Below are 21,722 nucleotides of genomic sequence, written 5' to 3' on the forward strand. Positions count from 1 at the left end.
GACAGTTGAGAGAAGAAGTGAAGAAACTTAGGAAGAAACTTAAGCAACAACAAAAATTAATGACAATAACAATTAAAATAGGGCTAATCATGTTTGTGGTGTTTATATTTGTAATCTTCAAGTGAAGCACAAAGTTGTAATGGGTAGTTCAAAAAGATAACTCCTCCTTATTTTCTTTACAAAAGTAGTTTTGCCTCTAGTATTGTAATCCAATTCGCAAGTTAATGCACAAAAAATTCTAACATGTGTAATGTCAAATTCTAACATGTACAAAAGATAACCCCAAATGTTTGCATGTGTAATGAGTGCTATACAAAAAGTTATAATGTCAATTCTGACCCCAAAAAACTATGCTAAAGAACAGTAATCACTTCTTGGCTCTCTTAGTTGGTGCTTGACTGGTGTAAGCTCCATCTGCCTTTGAAGTTTTCTTGGCCCTCTTAGGTGGTGCTTGACTTGTAAAAGCTACATTTGCCTTTCTCTTGGTGCCACAAATCCTGGAGTTGTGGCCCACTTCCTTGCATTTTTTGTACCTATTTGAGACGTGCCTATTCCCTTTCTTAGCTTCATTAGGCACTCTCATTCTTTGCTTGGTAGGTCTGCCACGTGGTCTCTTGATATCGGGGGTGTAATGTGATGGAGGTTAAACTCAGGCCACTAAGTGGGGTCAGGCATAGGGTGGATATGATTCCCATATGTGAGCTTGTATGTTGTCCCCTTGAAAAATGGGGAAAAAAATTTAGCAGGCTTAAGCCTTTGATTGAATATCACCTTTATTAAAGCATGTTTACAAGGGATGCCTGAGCCTTACCATTTCCCACACCTACATTTAGAGGTTGTATGTGTAATAGGGAAGTTGATATTGTCATCCCAAACATCATACTCACCACCTCCACATATTGTGGCATAACAAAACCTTGATTCATCACTCCTTGTTTCCAAAATCCTCTTTGCATAGTCTGTGAGATTAGTTGGACCCATGTCCATGGCTTTATCAAACCTTGCTCTAGTCTTCTTGATGCACCATGTTCTTAATTATGAAATAAAACCAAAAGGACAAGCATATCATTAATTAAGTGCAAGATTTAAGAGCAAGAAAAGGCAAACAAATTAACCATTACCTTCAAGCAGGGTCAGTACAGGTAAGTTCTTGTAAGGCTTAGTGCAGGCATTGAAAGATTCCAAAAAATTTGTGTTGTTGTGACACTGTCAAAGAATACTCTGCTACATTGCTCTGCACACTTCTTCAAATACTCAACAACTTTGGAATCATACACTAATGGAAGAAACCTTATATGTCAGTTAGTAACAGATGCGGTTTTTATAAAACCGCACCCGAAAATGGACATTAAAAATGGGAGGGAAAGATTGGAAGACAATTTAATGCGGTCCTTTATGGACCGCATCAAATTTTAGAATCTGATGCAGATTTTTTTTAATCTAATCCGTTTCACTTGACCGGATCAGATTTTAGTTATTTTTAAATAAAAAAAATTTCGTGGCCCAATTTAGTACACTATCACGAATCCCAGCTAACATATCGCCGTCACTCTTTCTCGAAAACGAACAGCAGCGAATTGCCACAAGATATCGGAAACCGCCACGAATACCACGAACAGCAACGAACCGCCACGAATCGCCACAAGATATGGTCGTGCTCTCCCAGCCACGAAGTCAATTCGAGTATCCTCACACAATTGATTCGAGTATCCTCTCCCAGCCACGAACAATATCGTTGTCGCCGTCAGGTATTTTCTCTCTCCATAATTAATTTTGTACTTATGTCATGAATTTCGTAACGAATATGATTTTTGTAGAATGTTTTTTTCTTTTTCGTAATTGTTGTTGATTTCTTTTTGGAGTTGAACTCGTTTTCGAAATTGCGAGGTTGTAAATTTGGAAAAATATATATATCAGTATAGACTGGTTACTTTGAGCCAAATCACTTCAGCTTGAAAAGTATGAAACTCGTAAAAATCAATTCTAGCTCTATTTTATTGTTTCGGTTGAAACAATTAGATTTCTTAATTTTGTTTAGAGCAATTAGATCATCTGATATTGGTTGAAGCAATTAGATTTTCTGATTTGGGTGGTTGAAGCAATTAGATATTTTGAATTTGGTTAAAGCCCAGAATTTAAAAAAATAGTGAGAAAGTAAAAAAAAAAAAAAAAAAAAAAAAAAAAACAGAAGCTTACTTTAGCTCCCTTTCCTACTCTTTCAAGTAATTACTTCTTTTTTGTTTCTTTCAGAATTTGTTTTCCTTTTCTTTTGTAATCAAATTTTATCAAATCTAATGCTTTTTTGAATTGGATTTGTAAATAGAGTAAAACGATAGAGAAGAAGTCACATTGGATCATCTAGATCATCTGGCTTGAGAATTGATCATGTGGAGAGATGTTGCTAAGTCAAGCCTTTGGTTTGGTTTTGGGTGTCTTTGTTCCTAACCTTGTTGCTTTACAAAGGGAGTAAACTATACTTAAGTTTTGCTACTGTTAATCATTTTCACTTCTAGATTTGATTGGTAATATGGAAATTTGATGTAGTGTTTGGGACTCATGAATTCTAGTCTTTCTTGCATCGCTGCTGCCAATTGATTTTTTTTTTCTTGTATGGAACTTTATTGCTTCTTGAGTTCTTGCCAATATATAAAATTCCTACTGCATCATTTTGTTGCTTGCCTTTTTTTTTTTTGACAATGTTGTTGCTTGCCTTATTTGTGCATATTTTAGCTGTTGAGATGTAGCATTTTGGGGTTTTCGAGGTTCCAATTTCAAGTCAATTGCTGATTTATATTACTTGTTTTGGAATCATTCGGTTCATAGCCATATTCTTTGAATTAGATTTCTTGTTGTGGATTTATAAAACAATTAGTTGTTGGAACAATCGAGGTTTCGAGACGAATATGATTGATAGACAGTTCAGGAATTGGTATATTATATGCTTTGAGGAATGATTTTAGCTATTTTAGACCATTTACTGAGTCTCAGTACTTATTCTGTGCAACTGAAGCAACGAGCTGAAAGGAAAAGATTAGTTACTAAGGTTGAGTATGCAACTTCTTGCTTTTGATCAGATACTTGCTAGCAGGCGCAGTGATGATTTCTTTCGAGCTACAAATATTATTTGAACAAAGAGATTTCGAGTGGCAACAAGAGAACACCGAAACTCATACAAAAGCTCTATCTATATTTATATACATATACCCTTTAATGGCATATTAGTCCTTTTTAAATAATAACATTTATATAGCTGCCTGAAATATTTTAGCATTATCTTCTTTCTTTTTTTTTTTCCCTATTTTCATATCAGTATGCTTAGGTTTAATGTATAGTTAATAGTTACATGAAGTGATGTATTACAGGTTGTGCAATACATTGATGACATGTGAATACTATTTTATTTAAACTTTTTTAGTTTGGTTTGATTCTAGAGTTCCGTCTCACTTCATTGATGGAGTGATAGATAAGTGAACATTGGGTTATACCACATTATACTCTATCAATTCGGTTAGAGGGCCTTATGACCCTTATGGATTTTCTTAAGTAGGGGTGGACTTTCAGAGTTACAGTGGATATGGATGCATAAAAGGGTGAATTTAATAGCTTCTAAGGAAGACCAAAAGATGAAAGCCAATAGAGGTTTACTTAAGGTTTTCCCGATGTTTAAGAAAAGAGAATCAGTTAAGGAGTCTCATTACTTATTCAATGCAACTGAAGCAACGAGCTTGAAGGAAAAGATTAGCTACTAAGGTTGAGTATGGAACTCGTTGTTTTTGATCACATACTTTTTTTTTGAAAGAAAAGGGATTTCATTAATATTTCGCCAAACGACACTTACAAATCATTTCTGAAAAACATAAAATTCTAATAGAAATACATATCACCCTAGAAATGTAAACATCGCAGATTTGATTTAATTTTGCCTTAATAAAAAATCTTCATCTGAAGCAATGCAATCTGTGAGTTTGCTCTGGTTCGGCATACGATCTGCAGATGCGGAAATTTTAGGATGAATGTACTCCAATAGTCTTCCATAATTTTACAGAAGTTGTGAAACCCTAATTCTTCATGTTGAATCTCGAACTTCAACCAATGAGAATAATTTCTCATACCTAAAAACAAAAGAACCATACTCACAACTTCCATAGGGGCGAAGGAGATTTCCAAAACAGAAACTAAAAACCCCATAAAAGGGTTTGAGAAAATCTCATAAAGAGATACTAATTTATTAAACAAAACAAGAAAATGAACTAAAAACTGAAAATAAAAGGGAAAAAGGGGCTTATCATGGATGAAAATATCCATGGCAGCCCCCTAATTAATGAAGAAGGGGTAAGGGAGGCTAGGGTTTTAGAGAGAGAAAAGGAGAGGGGAGGCTAGGTTTTCCTTCTTTGTTAGGACTTGATCACATACTTGCTAGCAAGCGTGTTGATGTTTTTTTGGTGCTACAATTATTATTTGAACAAAGAGATTTCGGGTAGCAAAAGGCAACATCGAAACTCAAACGATCGAAAGCTCTTGTGACCTGTGGGTATATATATCCTTTAATGGCATTCTAGTCCTTTTTAAATAAAACTAACATTTATATAACTGCTGGAAATATTATAGTATTATGTTTCTTTTTGTATTTTATATTAGTATGCTTAAAGTCAATGTATAGTTAATAGTTACATAAAGTGATGTAAGCATTTGTTTAATAGGATAAGGTTACAGGTTGTGCAATACATTGATGACATAGGCGGTTGGCAAAGAATACGAGTGTCCCTCTATATACAATCCACAAGTATTGGTTTCTTCTAGGATGACATTAAAAGGAAAGCTATGGTAATAATAGTTGCTAACTTTTGATATCCCCTTGATAGAGCCATAAATCGAAGTAGTGGTATAGAGTTTTCTATGATATAATATGTGAGGGTATCCCAGCTGCGATGCTCATGGTAATCAATATTAGGGTGCGTTCTGTTCAACTTAAAAAATTAAGTTTCAGGTCGAATAAGTTCAGATAAGTAAAGATAAGTTGCAATAAGGTCTAATAAGGGCAATAAGTTTCAATCAAGTGCAATAGGTTCCAATCAGGTGCAATAAGTTCTAATCAGGTCTAATAAAGTCCAATAAGTTCCAGTCAGGTCTAATAAGGTCCAATAAGGTCCAAATAGTCAATGTTTAATAAACATTTGTTTTATTGTCCATTATTTTGTTATTCATAATTTCATATCACTATTAGCTGATTATGTTATTATTAGAATTTTAATCAAAGTACCACAATGATTATATAGTATTATACTTGTATTAGTGTCTATTATTTTATTATTTATTTGTATTATGTCTATTATTTTATTATTTATTTGCATTATGTCTATTATCTTATTATTCATATTACTTTTTTTTTGAGGGGATATTATTCATATTACTATTAGCTGATTATGTAATTATTAGAATTTTTTATTAAAGTACCACAATGTATAGTATTATACTTGTATTATTGTCTATTATTTGATTATTCATATTGCTATTAAATAATATTATAATCATGGTCAAATAATTAAGGTTAACAATAATAATTATAATTATAATTATAATATTTTGCAATTCGTCTTTAAATAACTAGAGATAACATGTTAAATATATAAATAGTAATTTTTTTTTGTTAAATTAATTATCATAAGAGATAATTAATAATAATTATTTTTTTAAAGGATGGATTTTATTAATTATTACTAATAATTTTTGAGGGGTAATATTTACGTTAGGGGTAATATTTATATTACTAATAGTCAATTTTTTTGTCTAATAAGGTCAAATAAGTTTCAATTAGGTCCAATAAGGTCTAATAAGTTTCAATCAGGGCCAATAAGGTCTAATAAGTTTCAATAAGGTCAATAAGTTCCAATAAGGTCTAATAAGTTTCAATCAGGTTCAATCAGGTCCAATAAGTTGAATCAAGTCCAATCAGGTTTAATAAGTTCCAATAAGTTCAGTTCAGGTTCAATAAGTTCAGTTCAGATAAGGTCCAATAAGTTCAGGGCCAATAAATTGAATAGAACGCACCCTTAGTGGAGGATGTTATGCATTTGACAACAGAAGATCGCCATCCGGAATCAGTTGAAGCATTTGTTACATTTGGGTGAGTTTTATGACTGGAATCTGCTCTATTGTGTATGTGCATGTATCTCACATTTGCTATGATATGAGGTTTGATTCTAGATTACTTCAAGTTAATCTAAACATTCCATAAAATCTTTTAGCTTCTGACATTTGGTTATTTCCTCCATAATCTGCAGACCTGATGCAAATACCAGTTTAATACCTACTGTCGGTCTTTCTATGCAAGGGGATAGCCATGTTACCGTTGATGATCCTATATATCATTGTGATTTCAACACAGGTGTCAAGCTAATTTCTACTTTGTAAGCTGTACACGAACTCAGTGATTGACTTATCTGCCACTACTTAAGTGCAATTTCCATCCTTCTAAATGCAGAGTGAGCGTGTATATTGTCTTGCTGTGGTCAAGAGTACAGAGCTCAACATTATTGGACGCAAGTCATCTGTTTACAGATAATATTTTCCATTTAGGTTGAGTGCATTTGGTGATTCTTGATAGTATGTCTTTCCAAGAGGAAGATTATGTCTTTTAAACCCTTTTAAGTATTCATTACAAAGATTAGTGACAGTATATATACAATCTTTCGCTTAAGTATTTTTGTTAATTTTGTTATTAATTATTGCAGAGAGTAGTGCAACACTCAAACATATGAGGAATTGAGTATAGGGCTGAGATTAGTGCAGCATCAAGTCATCAACCAACTCAGCTACCAACATTTTAGTAGCAAAGCAAAGTTCCGCTTCTTTTTGTTATCTGGAAGATTTGTTCTGTCTCGCAAAAATATAGTTAATATTCTCATGTATCTAATTATTTATGTTTATGCTTCAATTGAGCATAATATGCTTAATAAAATAATTATTGATATATATTATTGATTTTGTATTGATTAATAATGAAAAAATGCAAAAAAAAAAAATTTGGTTTTTTGGGTGGTCAACCGCTGCGGTTTTAACCCAAAACCGCAACAGTTAATAGATTAACTGATGCGGTTTTGGACCGCATCAGTAAATAAATGGGATCTGCTGTGATCCCACCTGATGCGGACCAAAATCGCATCAGATGGACTTTTTCCCACTAGTGGTACTTGCCTATCTTCTCCATAGCCTTAGTGTACACATAGTGGTTGTAAGCATCAGTTGCAGTCCAAAAACGATTGTGGAAGGTTATCTCAGTGAAGCCTTCATTCTTGCAGTTGCTATAGAGGTGTTGGCAACAAATTCTCCTTGTTTCCTATCTAGCAGTGCTGACTCAACACTCTGCAAATAAGAAAACAAGTTAAATCTTCCAACAAAATCAGTCAAACAATCTAATAAAATTAACACAATAAGTTAAGGATGTTACCCTCATCCTATATTATTGATGCAATCTAGTCAGTCCTCTTGCACCCTTCTTGTTGGAAAACCAATTTCAGATTGCTGAAGAAGTAGCTCCATGAAGTAATGCTTTCAATTGGCACGATAACATATGCAATGACAAAAATTTCATTGTTGCCATCCACGGTAACTGTTGTCAACATAATCCTTTTGCAGTTGTTGTAGAGGTGTTGGAAACAAATTCTCCTTGTTGCTTGAGAAAAAACATCTAGCAGTGCTGACTCAACACCCTGCAAATAAGAAAACAAGTTAAATCTTCCAACAAAACCAGTCAAACTATCTAATGAAATTAACACAATAAGTTAAGAATGTTACCCTCCACTATCACTGATGAAGGTCTAGTCAGTGCTCTTGCACCTTTCTTGCTGTAAAACCAATTTCAGATTGCTGAAGAAGTAGCTCCATGAAGCAATGCTCTCAGTTGGCACAATAACATAGGCAATGACAAAAATTTCATTGTTCCATCTATCTAACTGCTGTCAACAAAAATTTCAATTTTTTTTTTTGGTAAGAAAGTAATGATATTAAAGCCCAAAAAACATAACAACCTAAAGGAAGCTAGCTAGGGATTAACAACCCCGCAACCACAAAACAACTGGACACACCCAACAATTACAATCCTTCAATCCAGTGTTTGTCACTATCTTTAACTTTCATGCTCAAGATTTGTACAATTCTATGTTTGATCATATATTGAATGTCATTAACTGTTCTATCAACTGTCATAATCACTTGATCACAATAAGCTGAGTTGCGATTCTTCCAGAACATGTACACAGTAGCAGCAATGGCAGCCATAATCACCATCCTTTTGAATCTCGAGCCTCTATATCTGTCTTTGCACTAGAGGAAAAAAGCAGAAGGGCTGCGCAAGTAGGGCTGCGCATTTTCAAAAAGCGCATCCCTACAAATGAAGGGCTGCGCTTTTTAAAAAAAGCGCAGCCCTTTTTTATGAAGGGCTGCGCTTTTTATAAAAAGCGCAGCCCTAATTACAGAAGGGCTGCGCGTTTTTAAAACGCGCAGCCCTTCTGTACTGGAAGGGCTGCGCGTTTTTGAAACGCGCAGCCCTTCTCTAGGAAGGGCTGCGCCTTTTTGAAACTAGCGCAGCCCTACTATCAATTTTTTTTTTTCGATTTTCACTTTGCATGCGCGCCTTCACTTTCATTTTCCCACTTTCATTCTCTCTCTTCACTTCTTACTACCAAGTGCGATATTCCCACTTTCATTCTCTCTCTTCACTTCTTCGAGTGTTGCACCACCACCACCACCACCACTTTGCTGCCCTAATTCGAGCACCACCACCCCTTCGCGCACAACATTTCACGCACCACCACCCCTTTCGCGCACCACCACCCACTTCGCGCACCACATTTCGCGCAACACCACCCCCTTCGCGCACCACCACCCCCTTCGCGCTCCACATTTCGCGCACCACCACCCCCTTTGCGTACCACCCCTTGCGCACCACCCCTTTGCGCACCACCCTCTTCTCTTCTCTTTTATTTTCTTCTCTTCTCCACCATTTGAGTGGTTAATTAGGTATGGATTAATTTTGTTTTTAAGTTACTTTTGTTTTTGTTAATTGAATTAAATGGTTAATGTGCAATGTGGGTTTTGTCAATTGTAGGAAGAAGAGGCTAAGGAAGGCAAGTAAAGTTCCAAGTATCTCTTTTCTCTTCATTGCTCGTCGTTGGTGTTAAGAGGTAACTACTTTAACATGTAGACAAAGTTGATAATTTATTGAATGTATATGTATTTTTTATAATGTATATATTATTTGTTGATATGAGATTGTATGAAAACGCAATGTGATTTAGCTATATATATGAAAATATATAAGTAGTTGTTTGAATCATCATCATATATGCCTAGATACCCGTTCAAGACTTACTCATTAGGGGTAAGTCTTGAATAGTCCCCGGTTTGGGACTGTTCTTGGACGTTTGATCTCACTTAGGTGGTGAATGTGTGTCTTCTTTTCAATTCTGAGGAAAATCTTGGCTTATCGTTTCGCTACATTGTTCTCTGGGTACATATGTAGATAAGCAATTATCTACATTGTGTACTTGGAGAACTGTAGGGAAATGCTGCCGGATTTTCCTTAGAATTGGAAAGTTGGCATATATTCACTAGTGAGATTAGACGTCCAAGGATGGGTTAGGTTGGAGTGATAAGGACCTTTGACTGCATGCATACAATTGAACATGTGACTATCTTAGCTTGTTGTATACGTGTGTGATTTGAATATGTGAGTGTATGTGTACTTTAATAATGATTGATGCATTATAATGAATGTTGTGTTTAATTATTAGAGGTGGTCTTCTTGAATGAGATGGATCGTACTTGGATGTATGGTAGTCGTGAATCGATTGAGTTTGTGAATGCACTCGGAATTCTGTAGAAGTGCATTAGAATATCAAACATCCTCTGGAGCAGTCGACTTTTATTGTCCTTGTTTGGATTGTAGAAATGTGAGCAAGGTTAGTAGTATACATGTGGTTAGGGAGCATGTATTTCGCCGTGGGTTTAGGCCTCAATACCATGTATGGATTTGGCATGGTGAGCAGGGGAGGTATATGGGAAGCTCTGGATTAAAGAATGATGTATGTGAAGAAGAAAAAAGAAGGATGATGATGAGTTAGGGGATGAGAATTTGGATGATGAATTTGGAGATGATGATAGGGATCGGGTAGACGAGATGATACACGAGGTTGAAGATCAGTCGTGTAGACGACCTCGTATTTTTGAGTCTATGTCTAAGGCTGCTGAAAAGCCGTTGTATCCAGGTTGTACAAAGTACACCAAACTTTCTGCAGTGGTAACACTGTTCAACATTAAGTCGAACGCTGGTTGGACGGACTCTAGTTTCACATCGTTGTTGGAAGTTTTAGCTGAGATGCTCCCTGAAGGAAATGAACTGCCAAAGTCGTACTATTATGCGAAGAAGTTGATGTGTCCTTTGGGTTTAGAGTACGAGCGGATACATGCTTGTCCTAACGATTGTGTGCTCGATCGTAATGAGTATGAGCATTTACATGAGTGTCCACGTTGTGGATCGTCGAGGTACAAGCGTGAAGGAGCTGGAGGTAGTGAAGGACCACCAGCCAAGGTGTTGTGGTATCTACCCATAATACCTAGATTTAAGCGCATGTTCTCAATGAAAGGAGATGCGAAGAATTTGAGGTGGCATGCAGATCGTAGGAAGAAAGACGGTCTGCTCAAGCATCCGGCTGATTCGCCTGAGTGGAAAACTATCGACAGGGTGCATAAGTCATTTGGTAATGAGGATAGGAATCTGAGGCTTGGATTATGTACGGATGGCATGAACCCTTTTGGCAATCTCAGCTCGCAGCATAGCACATGGCCAGTAGTTTTAGTGGTTTATAACTTGCCTCCTTGGTTGTGCATGAAACGTAAGTACATGATGTTGTCGCTTCTTATATCGGGGCCCAAACAACCTGGAAATGACATAGATGTATACCTTCAGCCGCTTGTTGAAGATTTACAGAAGATGTGGAACGAAGGAGTGTTAGTATTTGATGCGTATGCTAATGAGATGTTCACTTTGCGTGCCATGCTTTTTTGTACTATGAACGATTATCCAGCTTATGGGAACTTATCTGGGTATAAGACTAAAGGAAAACAACCTTGCCCGATTTGTTTAGATGACATGAAATCTACACACCTTAAGGGCTGCAAACATGTGTATATGCGCACACGAAGAATGTTTGGATAGACCTACAGGATTATGGAAAAAACAGTCCATTTTTTGGAAACTCCCATATTGGAAAGATCTAAAGGTCAGACATTGTTTGGATGTCATGCACATAGAGAAGAATGTTTGTGAAGCTATTATCGCGACACTTATGAATATTTCGGGTAAGACAAAAGATGTTAAGGCGTCACGACTTTACTTGGAACAAGAGGGGATTCGACCAGAGTTGTGGGCTCAGAAAAGGGACGGAAGAAAGAAGAAAAGAGGGGAGGAAAGGGTTGATGATGATGAAACACAGAAAAGTAAAAAGGTGGAGGATTCTGAGAGGAATTATTTGCCACCAGCTTGCTACACGATGTCGCGTGCAGAGAAACGGATTTTTTGCGAGTCATTGTATGGCATTAAGGTCCCTACTGGCTACTCATCGAATATGAAGCGCTTTGTTACCTTAAATGGTGAGTTGAAGTTATCGAGTATGAAATCGCACGATTGTCATGTCATGATGCAAGTATTCTTACCGATTGCAATTCGTGGGATACTTCCAAAGCATGTGAGGCACACCATTACAGAACTGTGTTCATTTTTTCATTCAATCTGCAGCAAAGTCCTAGACCCGTCGACCCTCGATTCCTTGCAGACTAGAGTAGTTGAAACTCTATGCAAATTTGAGATGTATTTCCCCCCTGCATTCTTTGACATTATGGTCCATCTCATTGTCCATCTAGTTCGAGAAATTAAGCTGTGTAGTCCAGTGTTTTTGAGGTGGTGCTATCCTTTTGAGAGATATATGGGAACTTTGAAAGATAAAGTTCGTAATCCTGCACAACCAGAAGGTAGTATAATTCAAGGATTGTGGGTGAAGAGATCAGTAATTTTGTGGCTGAGTATTTTGCTAGTGTTGATCCTGTTGGACTTCGACATCCCGACACGAGGCAGACTTGAGGGCAAGGGTACAATTGGTTCAAAATTGATCACACCTTCCGTAGAAAAGCGTAAACAAGCTCACTTATTTGTATTGCATCACGTACCAGATGTCCATCCTTATTTAAGTGAACATATGGAGGAATTACGTGTTAGCAATCCTGGAAAAGGAGTGAGGGCATTGACGCAAATGCATAACAAGACTTTCATTGATTGGTTTCATAAACGAGTACTCAATGATTTGGATGAAAGTGTTTCTGAAACAGTCAAGTGGTTAGCATTTGGTCCTCGTGAAGCTGTACGCTCTTATGAGGGTTATGATATTAATGGGTATACTTTTTGGACTGAACGTCAAGATCTCAAGTCAAGATCGCAACAAAATAGTGGTGTTTCACTTGTGGCGTCGTCTACACAATATGCAAGCTCGAAAGATAAGTCGCCTGTACATGCTGAAAGCAACTACTATGGGCGAATACAAGAAATCTGGGAGCTGGACTACTATACATTTAATATTTGCCTCTTGTGTTGCACGTGGGTTGACAATAATCGCCGTTGTGTAAGAAACGATGATCCTTGCGGTTTCACCCTTGTTGACCTTAGTCGTTTACGTGAAACTGAGGAGCCATTTGTAATTGCATCACAAGTGAAGCAAGTATTTTTTGTAACTGATCCTGCTGATCATAAGTGGTCAATTGTTGTACCTGGTAAAAGGAGTATCCTCGGTATTGGTGATGTTGATAATGAGGAAGAATATGATGCATTTGAGGACCTCCCCCCTTTACCTATCCTGAAATTCGTGTGGAAGATGATGTAAATATGTCGGAGAATTATATGCGTGTAGATCACACGGAAGGGATACATGTACTTGAGGATCCTAAGAAAAGGCGGAAGCTCAATGAATCATGAGACATAAACTCAGGTGTGTGTAATTTCTCCAATTTTTAGGCTTCAATTTCTTGTTGGTTGCATTTTGGGAACGAAAAGGCCATTTCCGGCCTATTTTGGCCTATTTTGGCCTTTTCGCTCCCAAAATGTACTTATGAAGTGATTTAACCTCAAATTCTTTTTGAACATGATTATATGATGTATAATGTAACTAGTATGTAGATTTTTAGGCTTTAATTTCTTGTTGGTTGCATTTTGGGAACGAAAAGGCCATTTCCGGCCTATTTTGGCCTATTTTGGCCTTTTCGCTCCCAAAATGTACTTATGAAGTGATTTAACCTCAAATTCTTTTTGAACATGATTATATGATGTATAATGTAACTAGTATGTAGATTTTTAAGCTTTAATTTCTTGTTGGTTGCATTTTGGGAACGAAAAGGCCATTTCCGGCCTATTTTGGCCTATTTTGGCCTTTTCGCTCCCAAAATGTACTTATGAAGTGATTTAACCTCAAATTCTTTTTGAACATGATTATATGATGTATAATGTAACTAGTATGTAGATTTTTAGGCTTTAATTTCTTGTTGGTTGCATTTTGGGAACGAAAAGGCCATTTCCGGCCTATTTTGGCCTATTTTGGCCTTTTCGCTCCAAAATGTACTTATGAAGTGATTTAACCTCAAATTCTTTTTGAACATGATTATATGATGTATAATGTAACTAGTATGTAGATTTTTAATCTTTAATTTCTTGTTGGTTGCATTTTGGGAACGAAAAGGCCATTTCCGGCCTATTTTGGCCTATTTTGGCCTTTTCGCTCCCAAAATGTACTTATGAAGTGATTTAACCTCAAATTCTTTTTGAACATGATTATATGATGTATAATGTAACTAGTATGTAGATTTTTAGGCTTTAATTTCTTGTTGGTTGCATTTTGGGAACGAAAAGGCCATTTCCGGCCTATTTTGGCCTATTTTGGCCTTTTCGCTCCCAAAATGTACTTATGAAGTGATTTAACCTCAAATTCTTTTTAAACATGATTATATGATGTATAATGAAACTAGTATGTAGATTTTTAGGCTTTAATTTCTTGTTGGTTGCATTTTGGGAACGAAAAGGCCATTTCCGGCCTATTTCGGCCTATTTTGGCCTTTTCGCTCCCAAAATGTACTTATGAAGTGATTTAACCTCAAATTCTTTTTGAACATGATTATATGATGTATAATGTAACTAGTATGTAGAGTTTTAGGCTTTAATTTCTTGTTGGTTGCATTTTGGGAACGAAAAGGCCATTTCCGGCCTATTTTGGCCTTTTTCGCTCCCAAAATGTACTTATGAAGTGATTTAACCTCAAATTCTTTTTGAACATGATTATATGATGTATAATGTAACTAGTATGTAGATTTTTAAGCTTTAATTTCTTGTTCGTTGCATTTCGGGAACGAAAAGGCCATTTCCGGCCTATTTTGGCCTATTTTGGTCTTTTCGCTCCCAAAATGTACTTATGAAGTGATTTCACCTCAAATTCTTTTTGAACATGATTATATGTGTATAATGTAACTAGTATGTAGATTTTTAGGCTTTAATTTCTTGTTGGTTGCATTTCGGGAACGAAAAGGCCATTTCCGGCCTATTTCGGCCTATTTTGGCCTTTTCGCTACCCATGCCGCCCCCACCCCCCCCATGCCCACCCCCCCCCCCTTGCCCACCCTCCTCCCCACCATGCTGCCCCCCCTTCCCCCACCCTGCTGCACCCCCCTCCCCCACCTGCTGCACCCCTCTTCCCCCTGCAGACCCCCCCACCCCCTGCCCCCTTTCCCCCTGCAGACCCCCCCACACCCCCTGCCCCCCCCCCCCCTGCCCCCCACACCCCCCAGCCCCCCTTTCCCCCCTGCAGACCCCCCCCCACCCCCCTGCCCCCCCTTCCCCCCTGCAGACCCCCCACCACCCCCCTGCCCCCCCCCTTGCCCCTGCAGACCCCCACACCCCCCGCCCCCCTTCCCCCTGCAGCCCCCACACCCCCTGCCCCCCCCCCCCTGTGCCCCCCCCCCTGCCCCCTTTCCCCCCTCTGCAGACCCCCCACCCCCCCTGCCCCCCTTCCCCCCCTGCAGACCCCCCCACCCCCTGCCCCCTCTTCCCCCCTGCAGACCCCCCACACCCCCCTGCCCCCCCTTCCCCCTGCTGCCCCCCACCCCCTGCCCCCCTTTCCCCCCGCAGACCCCCCTACACCCCCTGCCCCCTTCCCCCTGCGCCCCCCCTCTCCCCCTCCCCCCCCTCCCCCCCTTCCCCCCCCCTCTCCCCCCTGCACCCCCCACCCCCCTGCCCCCCCTTCCCCCCCTGCAGCCCCCTTCCCCCCCCCCCCACCGCCCACTTACCCCACTACTAGTTACATTTTTAATTTGCAATTTTTTTTTAATTAATTCGTATGTTTTTTTACCATTTCAGGGACATGGAGGATGTGCATACGGATACGAGTGCGGAACACACTACCGAGGATGAGTGTTTCGATCACAAAAAGGAACAACGGCAAATGGTTATGGCTCGCCGTGAAGAAAAGTCAATTGCAAGTAAGAACTTGCAGACGAAAAAGAGGAAAGGAAGGGGACCTACAAAGTCACTAGGGAAACCCACCCTAATGACTTTGGAGTACGATCATTGGGGCAACCTTGTGGAAAATGGCGTCAAAAGTATGCCATGCAAATTGGGATTTGCATGCATAAGCTCTCCATTCTCCACTCATGGAAAGAGGTCCCCGAGTCTTTGAAGAAGATGATTTGGGAAGATACTATGGTAAGATTCGCGTATAATTATTTAGAATTTTAACACTTTGGTTAAATATACTATGTAATATTGACTAATTTGTGAAATGCGTTCTTTGTAGAATCAATTCCATATTCCAAACGATGAAGCGAAGAAGAATTGTTTCTATCCGCAGTTGCCCAAAGGTTCCGAGACTTCAAGGCCAAGCTAGTGTCGGGGTGGATCACGAAGCGGAGAAAAGTCGGGGGAACAAAGAAGAAGAAAATCTACGACGGGGAAGCAACACCTTCTTCTGAGGCTTCACATGACACATCATTCGAGGATCCCTCCAAGCTTCCATATCAGATATGGAGGCATATCACAGCTGAGCAGTGGCATGCATTTGTTGCACAAAAAACAACTACCCCAGAAGTTGTTGTAAGAATTTTTTACTAGCTAAGATTTAATACTTCAGATCCAATATTATATAACACCATATCTAACCTTTGTTTATATTTGTGTGTTTCAGGCAATTCGTGAGAAAATAGCGCGAATGCAAAATCTAGGAAGCACTACCACCATCTGGGTGCTCATTCGTATGGTCAGGCGAGAGAATCGTGGATGTATGACCATTACCCCACGATTGCGTCGACCACGACGCAATCGGGCACTAGCTCTACGACGACAGTTGCACAGCGGCAACCAGATAGAGTGCTCGATTGGTGGTGTTCCATGCATGGGGTTGATGCAAAGGGACAGAGATCATACCTGATCCCGGAACAAAACAGATAGCTAATGCCATTGTAAGTACATATTATAAGTTATTGATAAGGTTTACATAATAATATAACTTCTGCGCTCACGAGTATTTCTCTCTTATCATTTATGCAGATTGGCTTGAAGGAAAAGGAGGCAGCTGGTGAGTTCACTCCTAGAGGACAAGTTGATGCCTTACACGAGACTCTAGGACGGGACCAGTATGGACGTGTGAGGGGCGTAGGAGGTGTCCGCCTCGGGGTGAGAAAGGTGTATGGTGATCAATACACCTCTACGTCCAGATCCACTACCTCCAGTGTCAATTCATCACCTTCCATAGATGTGGAGGCTATGAAAGCCGAACTTCGGGAGGAGCTCAGAGCGGAGATGACTCAGAATTTCAACGCCATTTTGGCGCAGATGGGCTTACCGACTTTTGGTGCTTTCACGCAGGGCAATGTTCCTATGCAGCCTGTTCCTACGCAGCCTGTTCCTACGCAGCCTCGTCCACAACCGGAGTTAACGGTAATTGTTTAATATCACAACACTATTGTTCTTAAATATGTTGTTTCATAGACTAACCTTGAATAGAGTTTTTTTTTAAAGGAAGAGACACCATGTGAGCTATGTAATCAAGGAGATGGTCATGGTAGATTCATTATCGTGGCTTATGGATCTGTACAGCCCCCTAGGGACCGGCCACTATTGCACAACCAGCCAGTAGCTGATATTCACTATGTGGTCAGCGTTGAAGACATTGTGCCGGTTTCGAAGCATTTCCTCTTCCGCTGCCGAATGCAGCAGTTGGTCTACAGTTATTGTCTGATTCCATTGGCAGTTATATTCTATGGCCGCGTGCATTGGTGCGGTTAGCATATCAGGTACAATCTCTAACATAAGTTATATACATAGTTTTCTTTTATAGTTCCTATATATGATTGTCAGTAATATCTTTTAATTTAACTAATTACTAGGGTTCGGGGAAGGCCGACAGGAAGGGAAAGAAGGTAGCTTCACCTCAGGGAGGCCGACGTGCCCAAGTGGGAACGAATTCTTCAGCAAAGTATCCACTCATTACGGATATGGAGGTGGTGCAACGCCTTACTAAACCGTGCTTCTGGCTACATGAGTGCATTAGGATGCAGCCGATGAGCAATGATTGAGATTAAGTTGTCGCACCACCAATTCCACTACATTGATGAGGAAACATCGACCTTCATTTTAAGGATGATATTAAAGAATTCTTACTTGGGGAAGAGTTGAATGTTTCCATGATACAAACATTCATGAGGTAATACTTTATTAATTAAGTAGTATTCAATCCAACTAATAATAACTTCCATAATAAGTAAGTTTTATTTTTATCAATATGAATTCTCAGGCTATTATACAATGATGTGAGGCGATCTAGTCAGCCAATCTTTGGTTGGTTATGTCCAAGCTTTGTACGAGATGACAGTTGCGTACAAAACGAAAAAGAGGTGAAAGTATATCTCAAGGATTCTTTGAACGCATGTTCTCGTCTTGGATATAAGATCGTTCTTCTTCCTTACATTGAATCGTATGCTTCTTAAACTGACTTTTTAATTAATTAAATTGACCTATTAGTTGTTCTACGATAACAATAACATTATTTTTATTGTTGTAGGAACCATTGGACACTCATTGCAATATGTGTGTCAAGTAACGAAGTCTACCACTTTGATTCTTTGCGTAAAGGAACAATACGGTCCTTACTAGTCAAATCATTGTTAAATAGGTAGCCTAATGAAACTATATATGCACACTTAGCTTATTAAATATTAAATGTACATCTAATCTTATAATAATGTGTATTGATGTAGTGTGATGAAGAAGATTACTTCATCTGGACTTCGACAAGGAAAAGCTCCTGTTTGGTATTTAGTCGAGGTAACATGTAATATTTTTTGCATCCTTTTATACAAACACATAATACACATATAACATGTCATTTATTGCATCTTTGGTGAATTTTAGTGTCCGGTACAAGAAGGTGGACTTGCGTGTGGGTATTACGTCATGAGGTTCATGCTCGATATCGTCAACTATTGCAAAGATGTTGTTGATCTTCGAAAGGTATGTAACTTTTAGGTTTCCAATTGTTGTTTGTTGTATTTCCGGCCTATTTTAGCCTTTTTGCTCCCAAAATGTAGTTATGATGTGATTTAACCTCAAATTCTCTTTGAACATGATTATATGAGGCATATTATAACTAGTATGTAGATTCTTAGGCTTTAATTTGTTGTTGGTTGCATTTCGGGAACGAAAAGGCCAATTCCGGCCTATTTTGGCTATTTTGGCCTTTTCGCTCCCAAAATGTAGTTATGAAGTGATTTAACCTCAAATTCTCTTTGAACATGATTATATGAGGCATATTATAACTAGTATGTAGATTCTTAGGCTTTAATTTCTTGTTGGTTGCATTTCGGGAACGAAAAGGCCATTTCCGGCCTATTTTGGCCTATTTTGGCCTTTTCGCTCCCAAAATGTATTTATGAAGTGATTTAACCTCAAATTCTCTTTGAACATGATTATATGAGGCATATATATAACTAGTATGTAGATTCTTAGGCTTTAATTTCTTGTTGGTTGCATTTCGGGAACGAAAAGGCCATTTCCGGCCTATTTTGGCCTATTTTGGCTTTTCGCTCCCAAAATGTATTATGAAGTGATTTAACCCAAATTCTCTTTGAACATGATTATATGAGGCATATTATAACTAGTATTAGATATTCTTAGGCTTTAATTTCTTGTTGGTGCATTTCGGGAACGAAAAGGCCATTTCCGGCCTATTTTGGCTATTTTGGCCTTTTCGCTCCCAAAATGTATTATGAAGTGATTTAACCCAAATTCTCTTTGAACATGATTATATGAGATATATTATAACTGTGTGTAGACTTTTAGGCTTGCATTTGATTTTGATTCCATTTCGGGAAGATATATGTCATTTTTAGAAGTACTAACTACGGTAAAATGATTGACTTTTTGTATATGTTTATTCCTTGGTTGTTTTGCAAGGTTTATGCTAGTTCCATACCACGTTTGAGGAACTTCACCAAAGAAGAAATTGACGAAGTTGGGATAAGTTGGCGTCCACATTACCGATGATTGCATAGGATGAGATTTTCGCTCCAACAATGTACTAGCTAGTTTCTATCACCTATGTACACTTTTTACATTATTTAATATATTTGAAGTTAATTATTACCTTTCTCCACTTGTCATATATTATCGTATTGCAATTTGCATTTTTTTCTTGTCCAAGAGAGGTTATGGGTGGGGTGGGGCTGGTGTGTGGGTGCAGGCTGTGCTGCTGGTATGTGCAGGCTGTGTGCAAGCAATAAAAAAAAATATATAAGTGAAGGGTGCGCTAGTTTAAATAGCGCAGCCTCTTCAGCAAGAAGGGCTGCGCTAGCCTTCACTAGCGCAGCCCTTCTTGCTAGAAGGGCTGCCTTCTAAAGCAAGAAGGGTGCCTTGTGAAGGAGGCGCAGCCCTTCTTCTAGAAGGGCTGCGCTTTTTTCAAAAAGGGCAGCCCTTCTTGCTAGAAGGGCTGCGCCTTTTTGAAAAAAGCGCAGCCCTTCGTCTGAAGGGCTGCGCTTTTCTAGCGCAGCCCTACTTGAATAATGAAGGGCTGCGATGGAAAGGGCTGCCCTCTAAAAGCGCAGCCCTACATACCATTTTCAGCGCAGCCCTACTGCTTTTTTCCACTAGTGTTGAGCCACCTGCACAGCTGCAGTAAGCTTCTTCCACCCCAGCTGACATTGAGCCAATTCATCACTCTAGTGATACATTGAGCACTAAACTCACACTCAAACATCAGGTGTTGTATAGTTTCAATATGTTGCTGGCATAGAGTGCAAGTGTCATCTGTACATATATTCATATTCTTAAGCCTTTGTCTTGTTTTCAGTCTTTCCTGAAGAGCAAGCCATAGAATCATTTTGTGCTTTGGTTGTGAGTATCTGCACCATACATACTTACTCCAATGGCTATGAGCCTCTACACCTTGCAGTGCCTTATATTATTTTTTACTGTTATACTTCCTGTCATGCATCCATTGTATGTTAAGAATGGTAGCATTCATTTCATTCTTAGCCAAGCACACATACTTCCACCCCCAACTAGCTTATTAGGTGCATTATAGGACTCCCACTGTGCTGAGCCAATATAAATGCCACTAACCCATTTCACCCCTAAGTTATCTTTTTTCTAAGTAACACACCAAGCTAATTTACATATAGCAGCAATATTCCATTTTAAAGTTTCCCTCAAATCCAGACCACCAGCTATCTTGGTTTTGCACAGCTTCTCCCATTCATTTTTGACACCACCGCCTATGCGTTGTGGATTAATGGTCGTCATTACGCGACCGGGACGTCGACTACCAGAAACTTAACCATCAGGTCCCTGGACTGGGACCCCTCACCGATTTTGACCGGTAACTTAATGATACCCTCCAGGACAACTGATGCCCTAGTAAACCCGTTTGCAGGGTACGAGATCGGTTTCAGGCATGATGTCCCTAGATCCATTTTCTCAAATTTGTCCATGTAGAGGATGTAGGCGTGCTGCCGCTATCCACCAGTATGCGATGAACCATCGTTGTTGAAATCTGTTGAGATACTGCCAAGGGATCATCATGAGTATAAATGATTCTCTTAGCATCCCTTGACGTAAATTCCACCGGCGGCATGCTTGGGGGTGCCGGCCATTGTCCGATATTATTGTAGTTTACATGGTGCCTAACCTATTTCAGGCTAGCCTTGGCATTGTGTATACTTCCTCCATGCGCCGATCCTCCTGAGATGACATGAATCTCATTGATCCGCTCTTTTATCGACTTTCCTCTATAGTCATCACCTTCTATTGAGGGGACTTTCGATCTATTCTTGCTTGGTACTGCTTGAAGTAGCCTCTGCGTACCAAGTCTTCGATGCCGTCTCTTAAATCTTTATAGTCGTCTGTGACGTGACCGTAATCCCTGTGAAAGTCACACCACTTCGACTTATCTCGGCCCTTGTAAAACATCTTCGTGGGCCTCTGCCACTTGTCATCTTTCTTGTGGATCTCGTAGACCTCCCCCCGGAACATTGTCAAAGGTGTACAATTGCAATAAAGGTCAGATTGCCCATCCTGACCCTTCTTTACCGAATTACTTTCCTCTTTTCTTCCGAAATTGTCCAGCTTCTTATCCTTCCGGTTTATC

General features: G+C 39.1%; 1 protein-coding gene and 1 long non-coding RNA gene across 8 annotated transcripts; both read left to right on the forward strand.

Moving 5' to 3' along the window:
• The first annotated feature begins 1,384 nt into the window (after positions 1-1,384).
• On the forward strand, positions 1,385-6,972 carry LOC104887422 (uncharacterized). Of its 7 annotated transcripts, none has more exons than XR_008967932.1 (4): positions 1,491-6,124; positions 6,282-6,385; positions 6,482-6,603; positions 6,732-6,972. It is a non-coding gene; the product is annotated as an uncharacterized LOC104887422 (long non-coding RNA). The 7 variants fall into 7 exon arrangements; XR_008967931.1 differs by having other exon boundaries at positions 1,492-6,124; positions 6,482-6,576; XR_008967930.1 differs by having other exon boundaries at positions 1,486-6,124; positions 6,282-6,603.
• A 10,761-nt stretch (positions 6,973-17,733) lies between these two features.
• LOC130590560 (uncharacterized) lies at positions 17,734-18,630 on the forward strand. The gene is made up of 5 exons (XM_057393072.1): positions 17,734-17,786; positions 17,877-18,056; positions 18,144-18,254; positions 18,340-18,406; positions 18,494-18,630. Exons 1-5 carry the CDS (start codon positions 17,767-17,769, stop codon positions 18,605-18,607), a joined length of 492 nt encoding a protein of 163 aa, XP_057249055.1. The 5' UTR covers positions 17,734-17,766; the 3' UTR covers positions 18,608-18,630.
• The last annotated feature ends 3,092 nt before the right edge of the window (positions 18,631-21,722 follow it).

This window comes from Beta vulgaris, chromosome 2 (assembly GCF_026745355.1).
Source record: "Beta vulgaris subsp. vulgaris cultivar EL10 chromosome 2, EL10.2, whole genome shotgun sequence".
NCBI lineage: Eukaryota > Viridiplantae > Streptophyta > Magnoliopsida > Caryophyllales > Amaranthaceae > Beta > Beta vulgaris.

Excerpts from the sequence above, each read along its gene's own strand:
- LOC130590560 (XM_057393072.1), top strand. The coding sequence starts at position 17,767 with ATGATACAAACATTCATGAG. Across the intron at positions 18,057-18,143 it reads CTTCTTCCTTACATTGAATC|GAACCATTGGACACTCATTG; the intron begins GTATGCTTCTTA and ends TTATTGTTGTAG. Across the intron at positions 18,255-18,339 it reads GTCAAATCATTGTTAAATAG|TGTGATGAAGAAGATTACTT; the intron begins GTAGCCTAATGA and ends GTATTGATGTAG.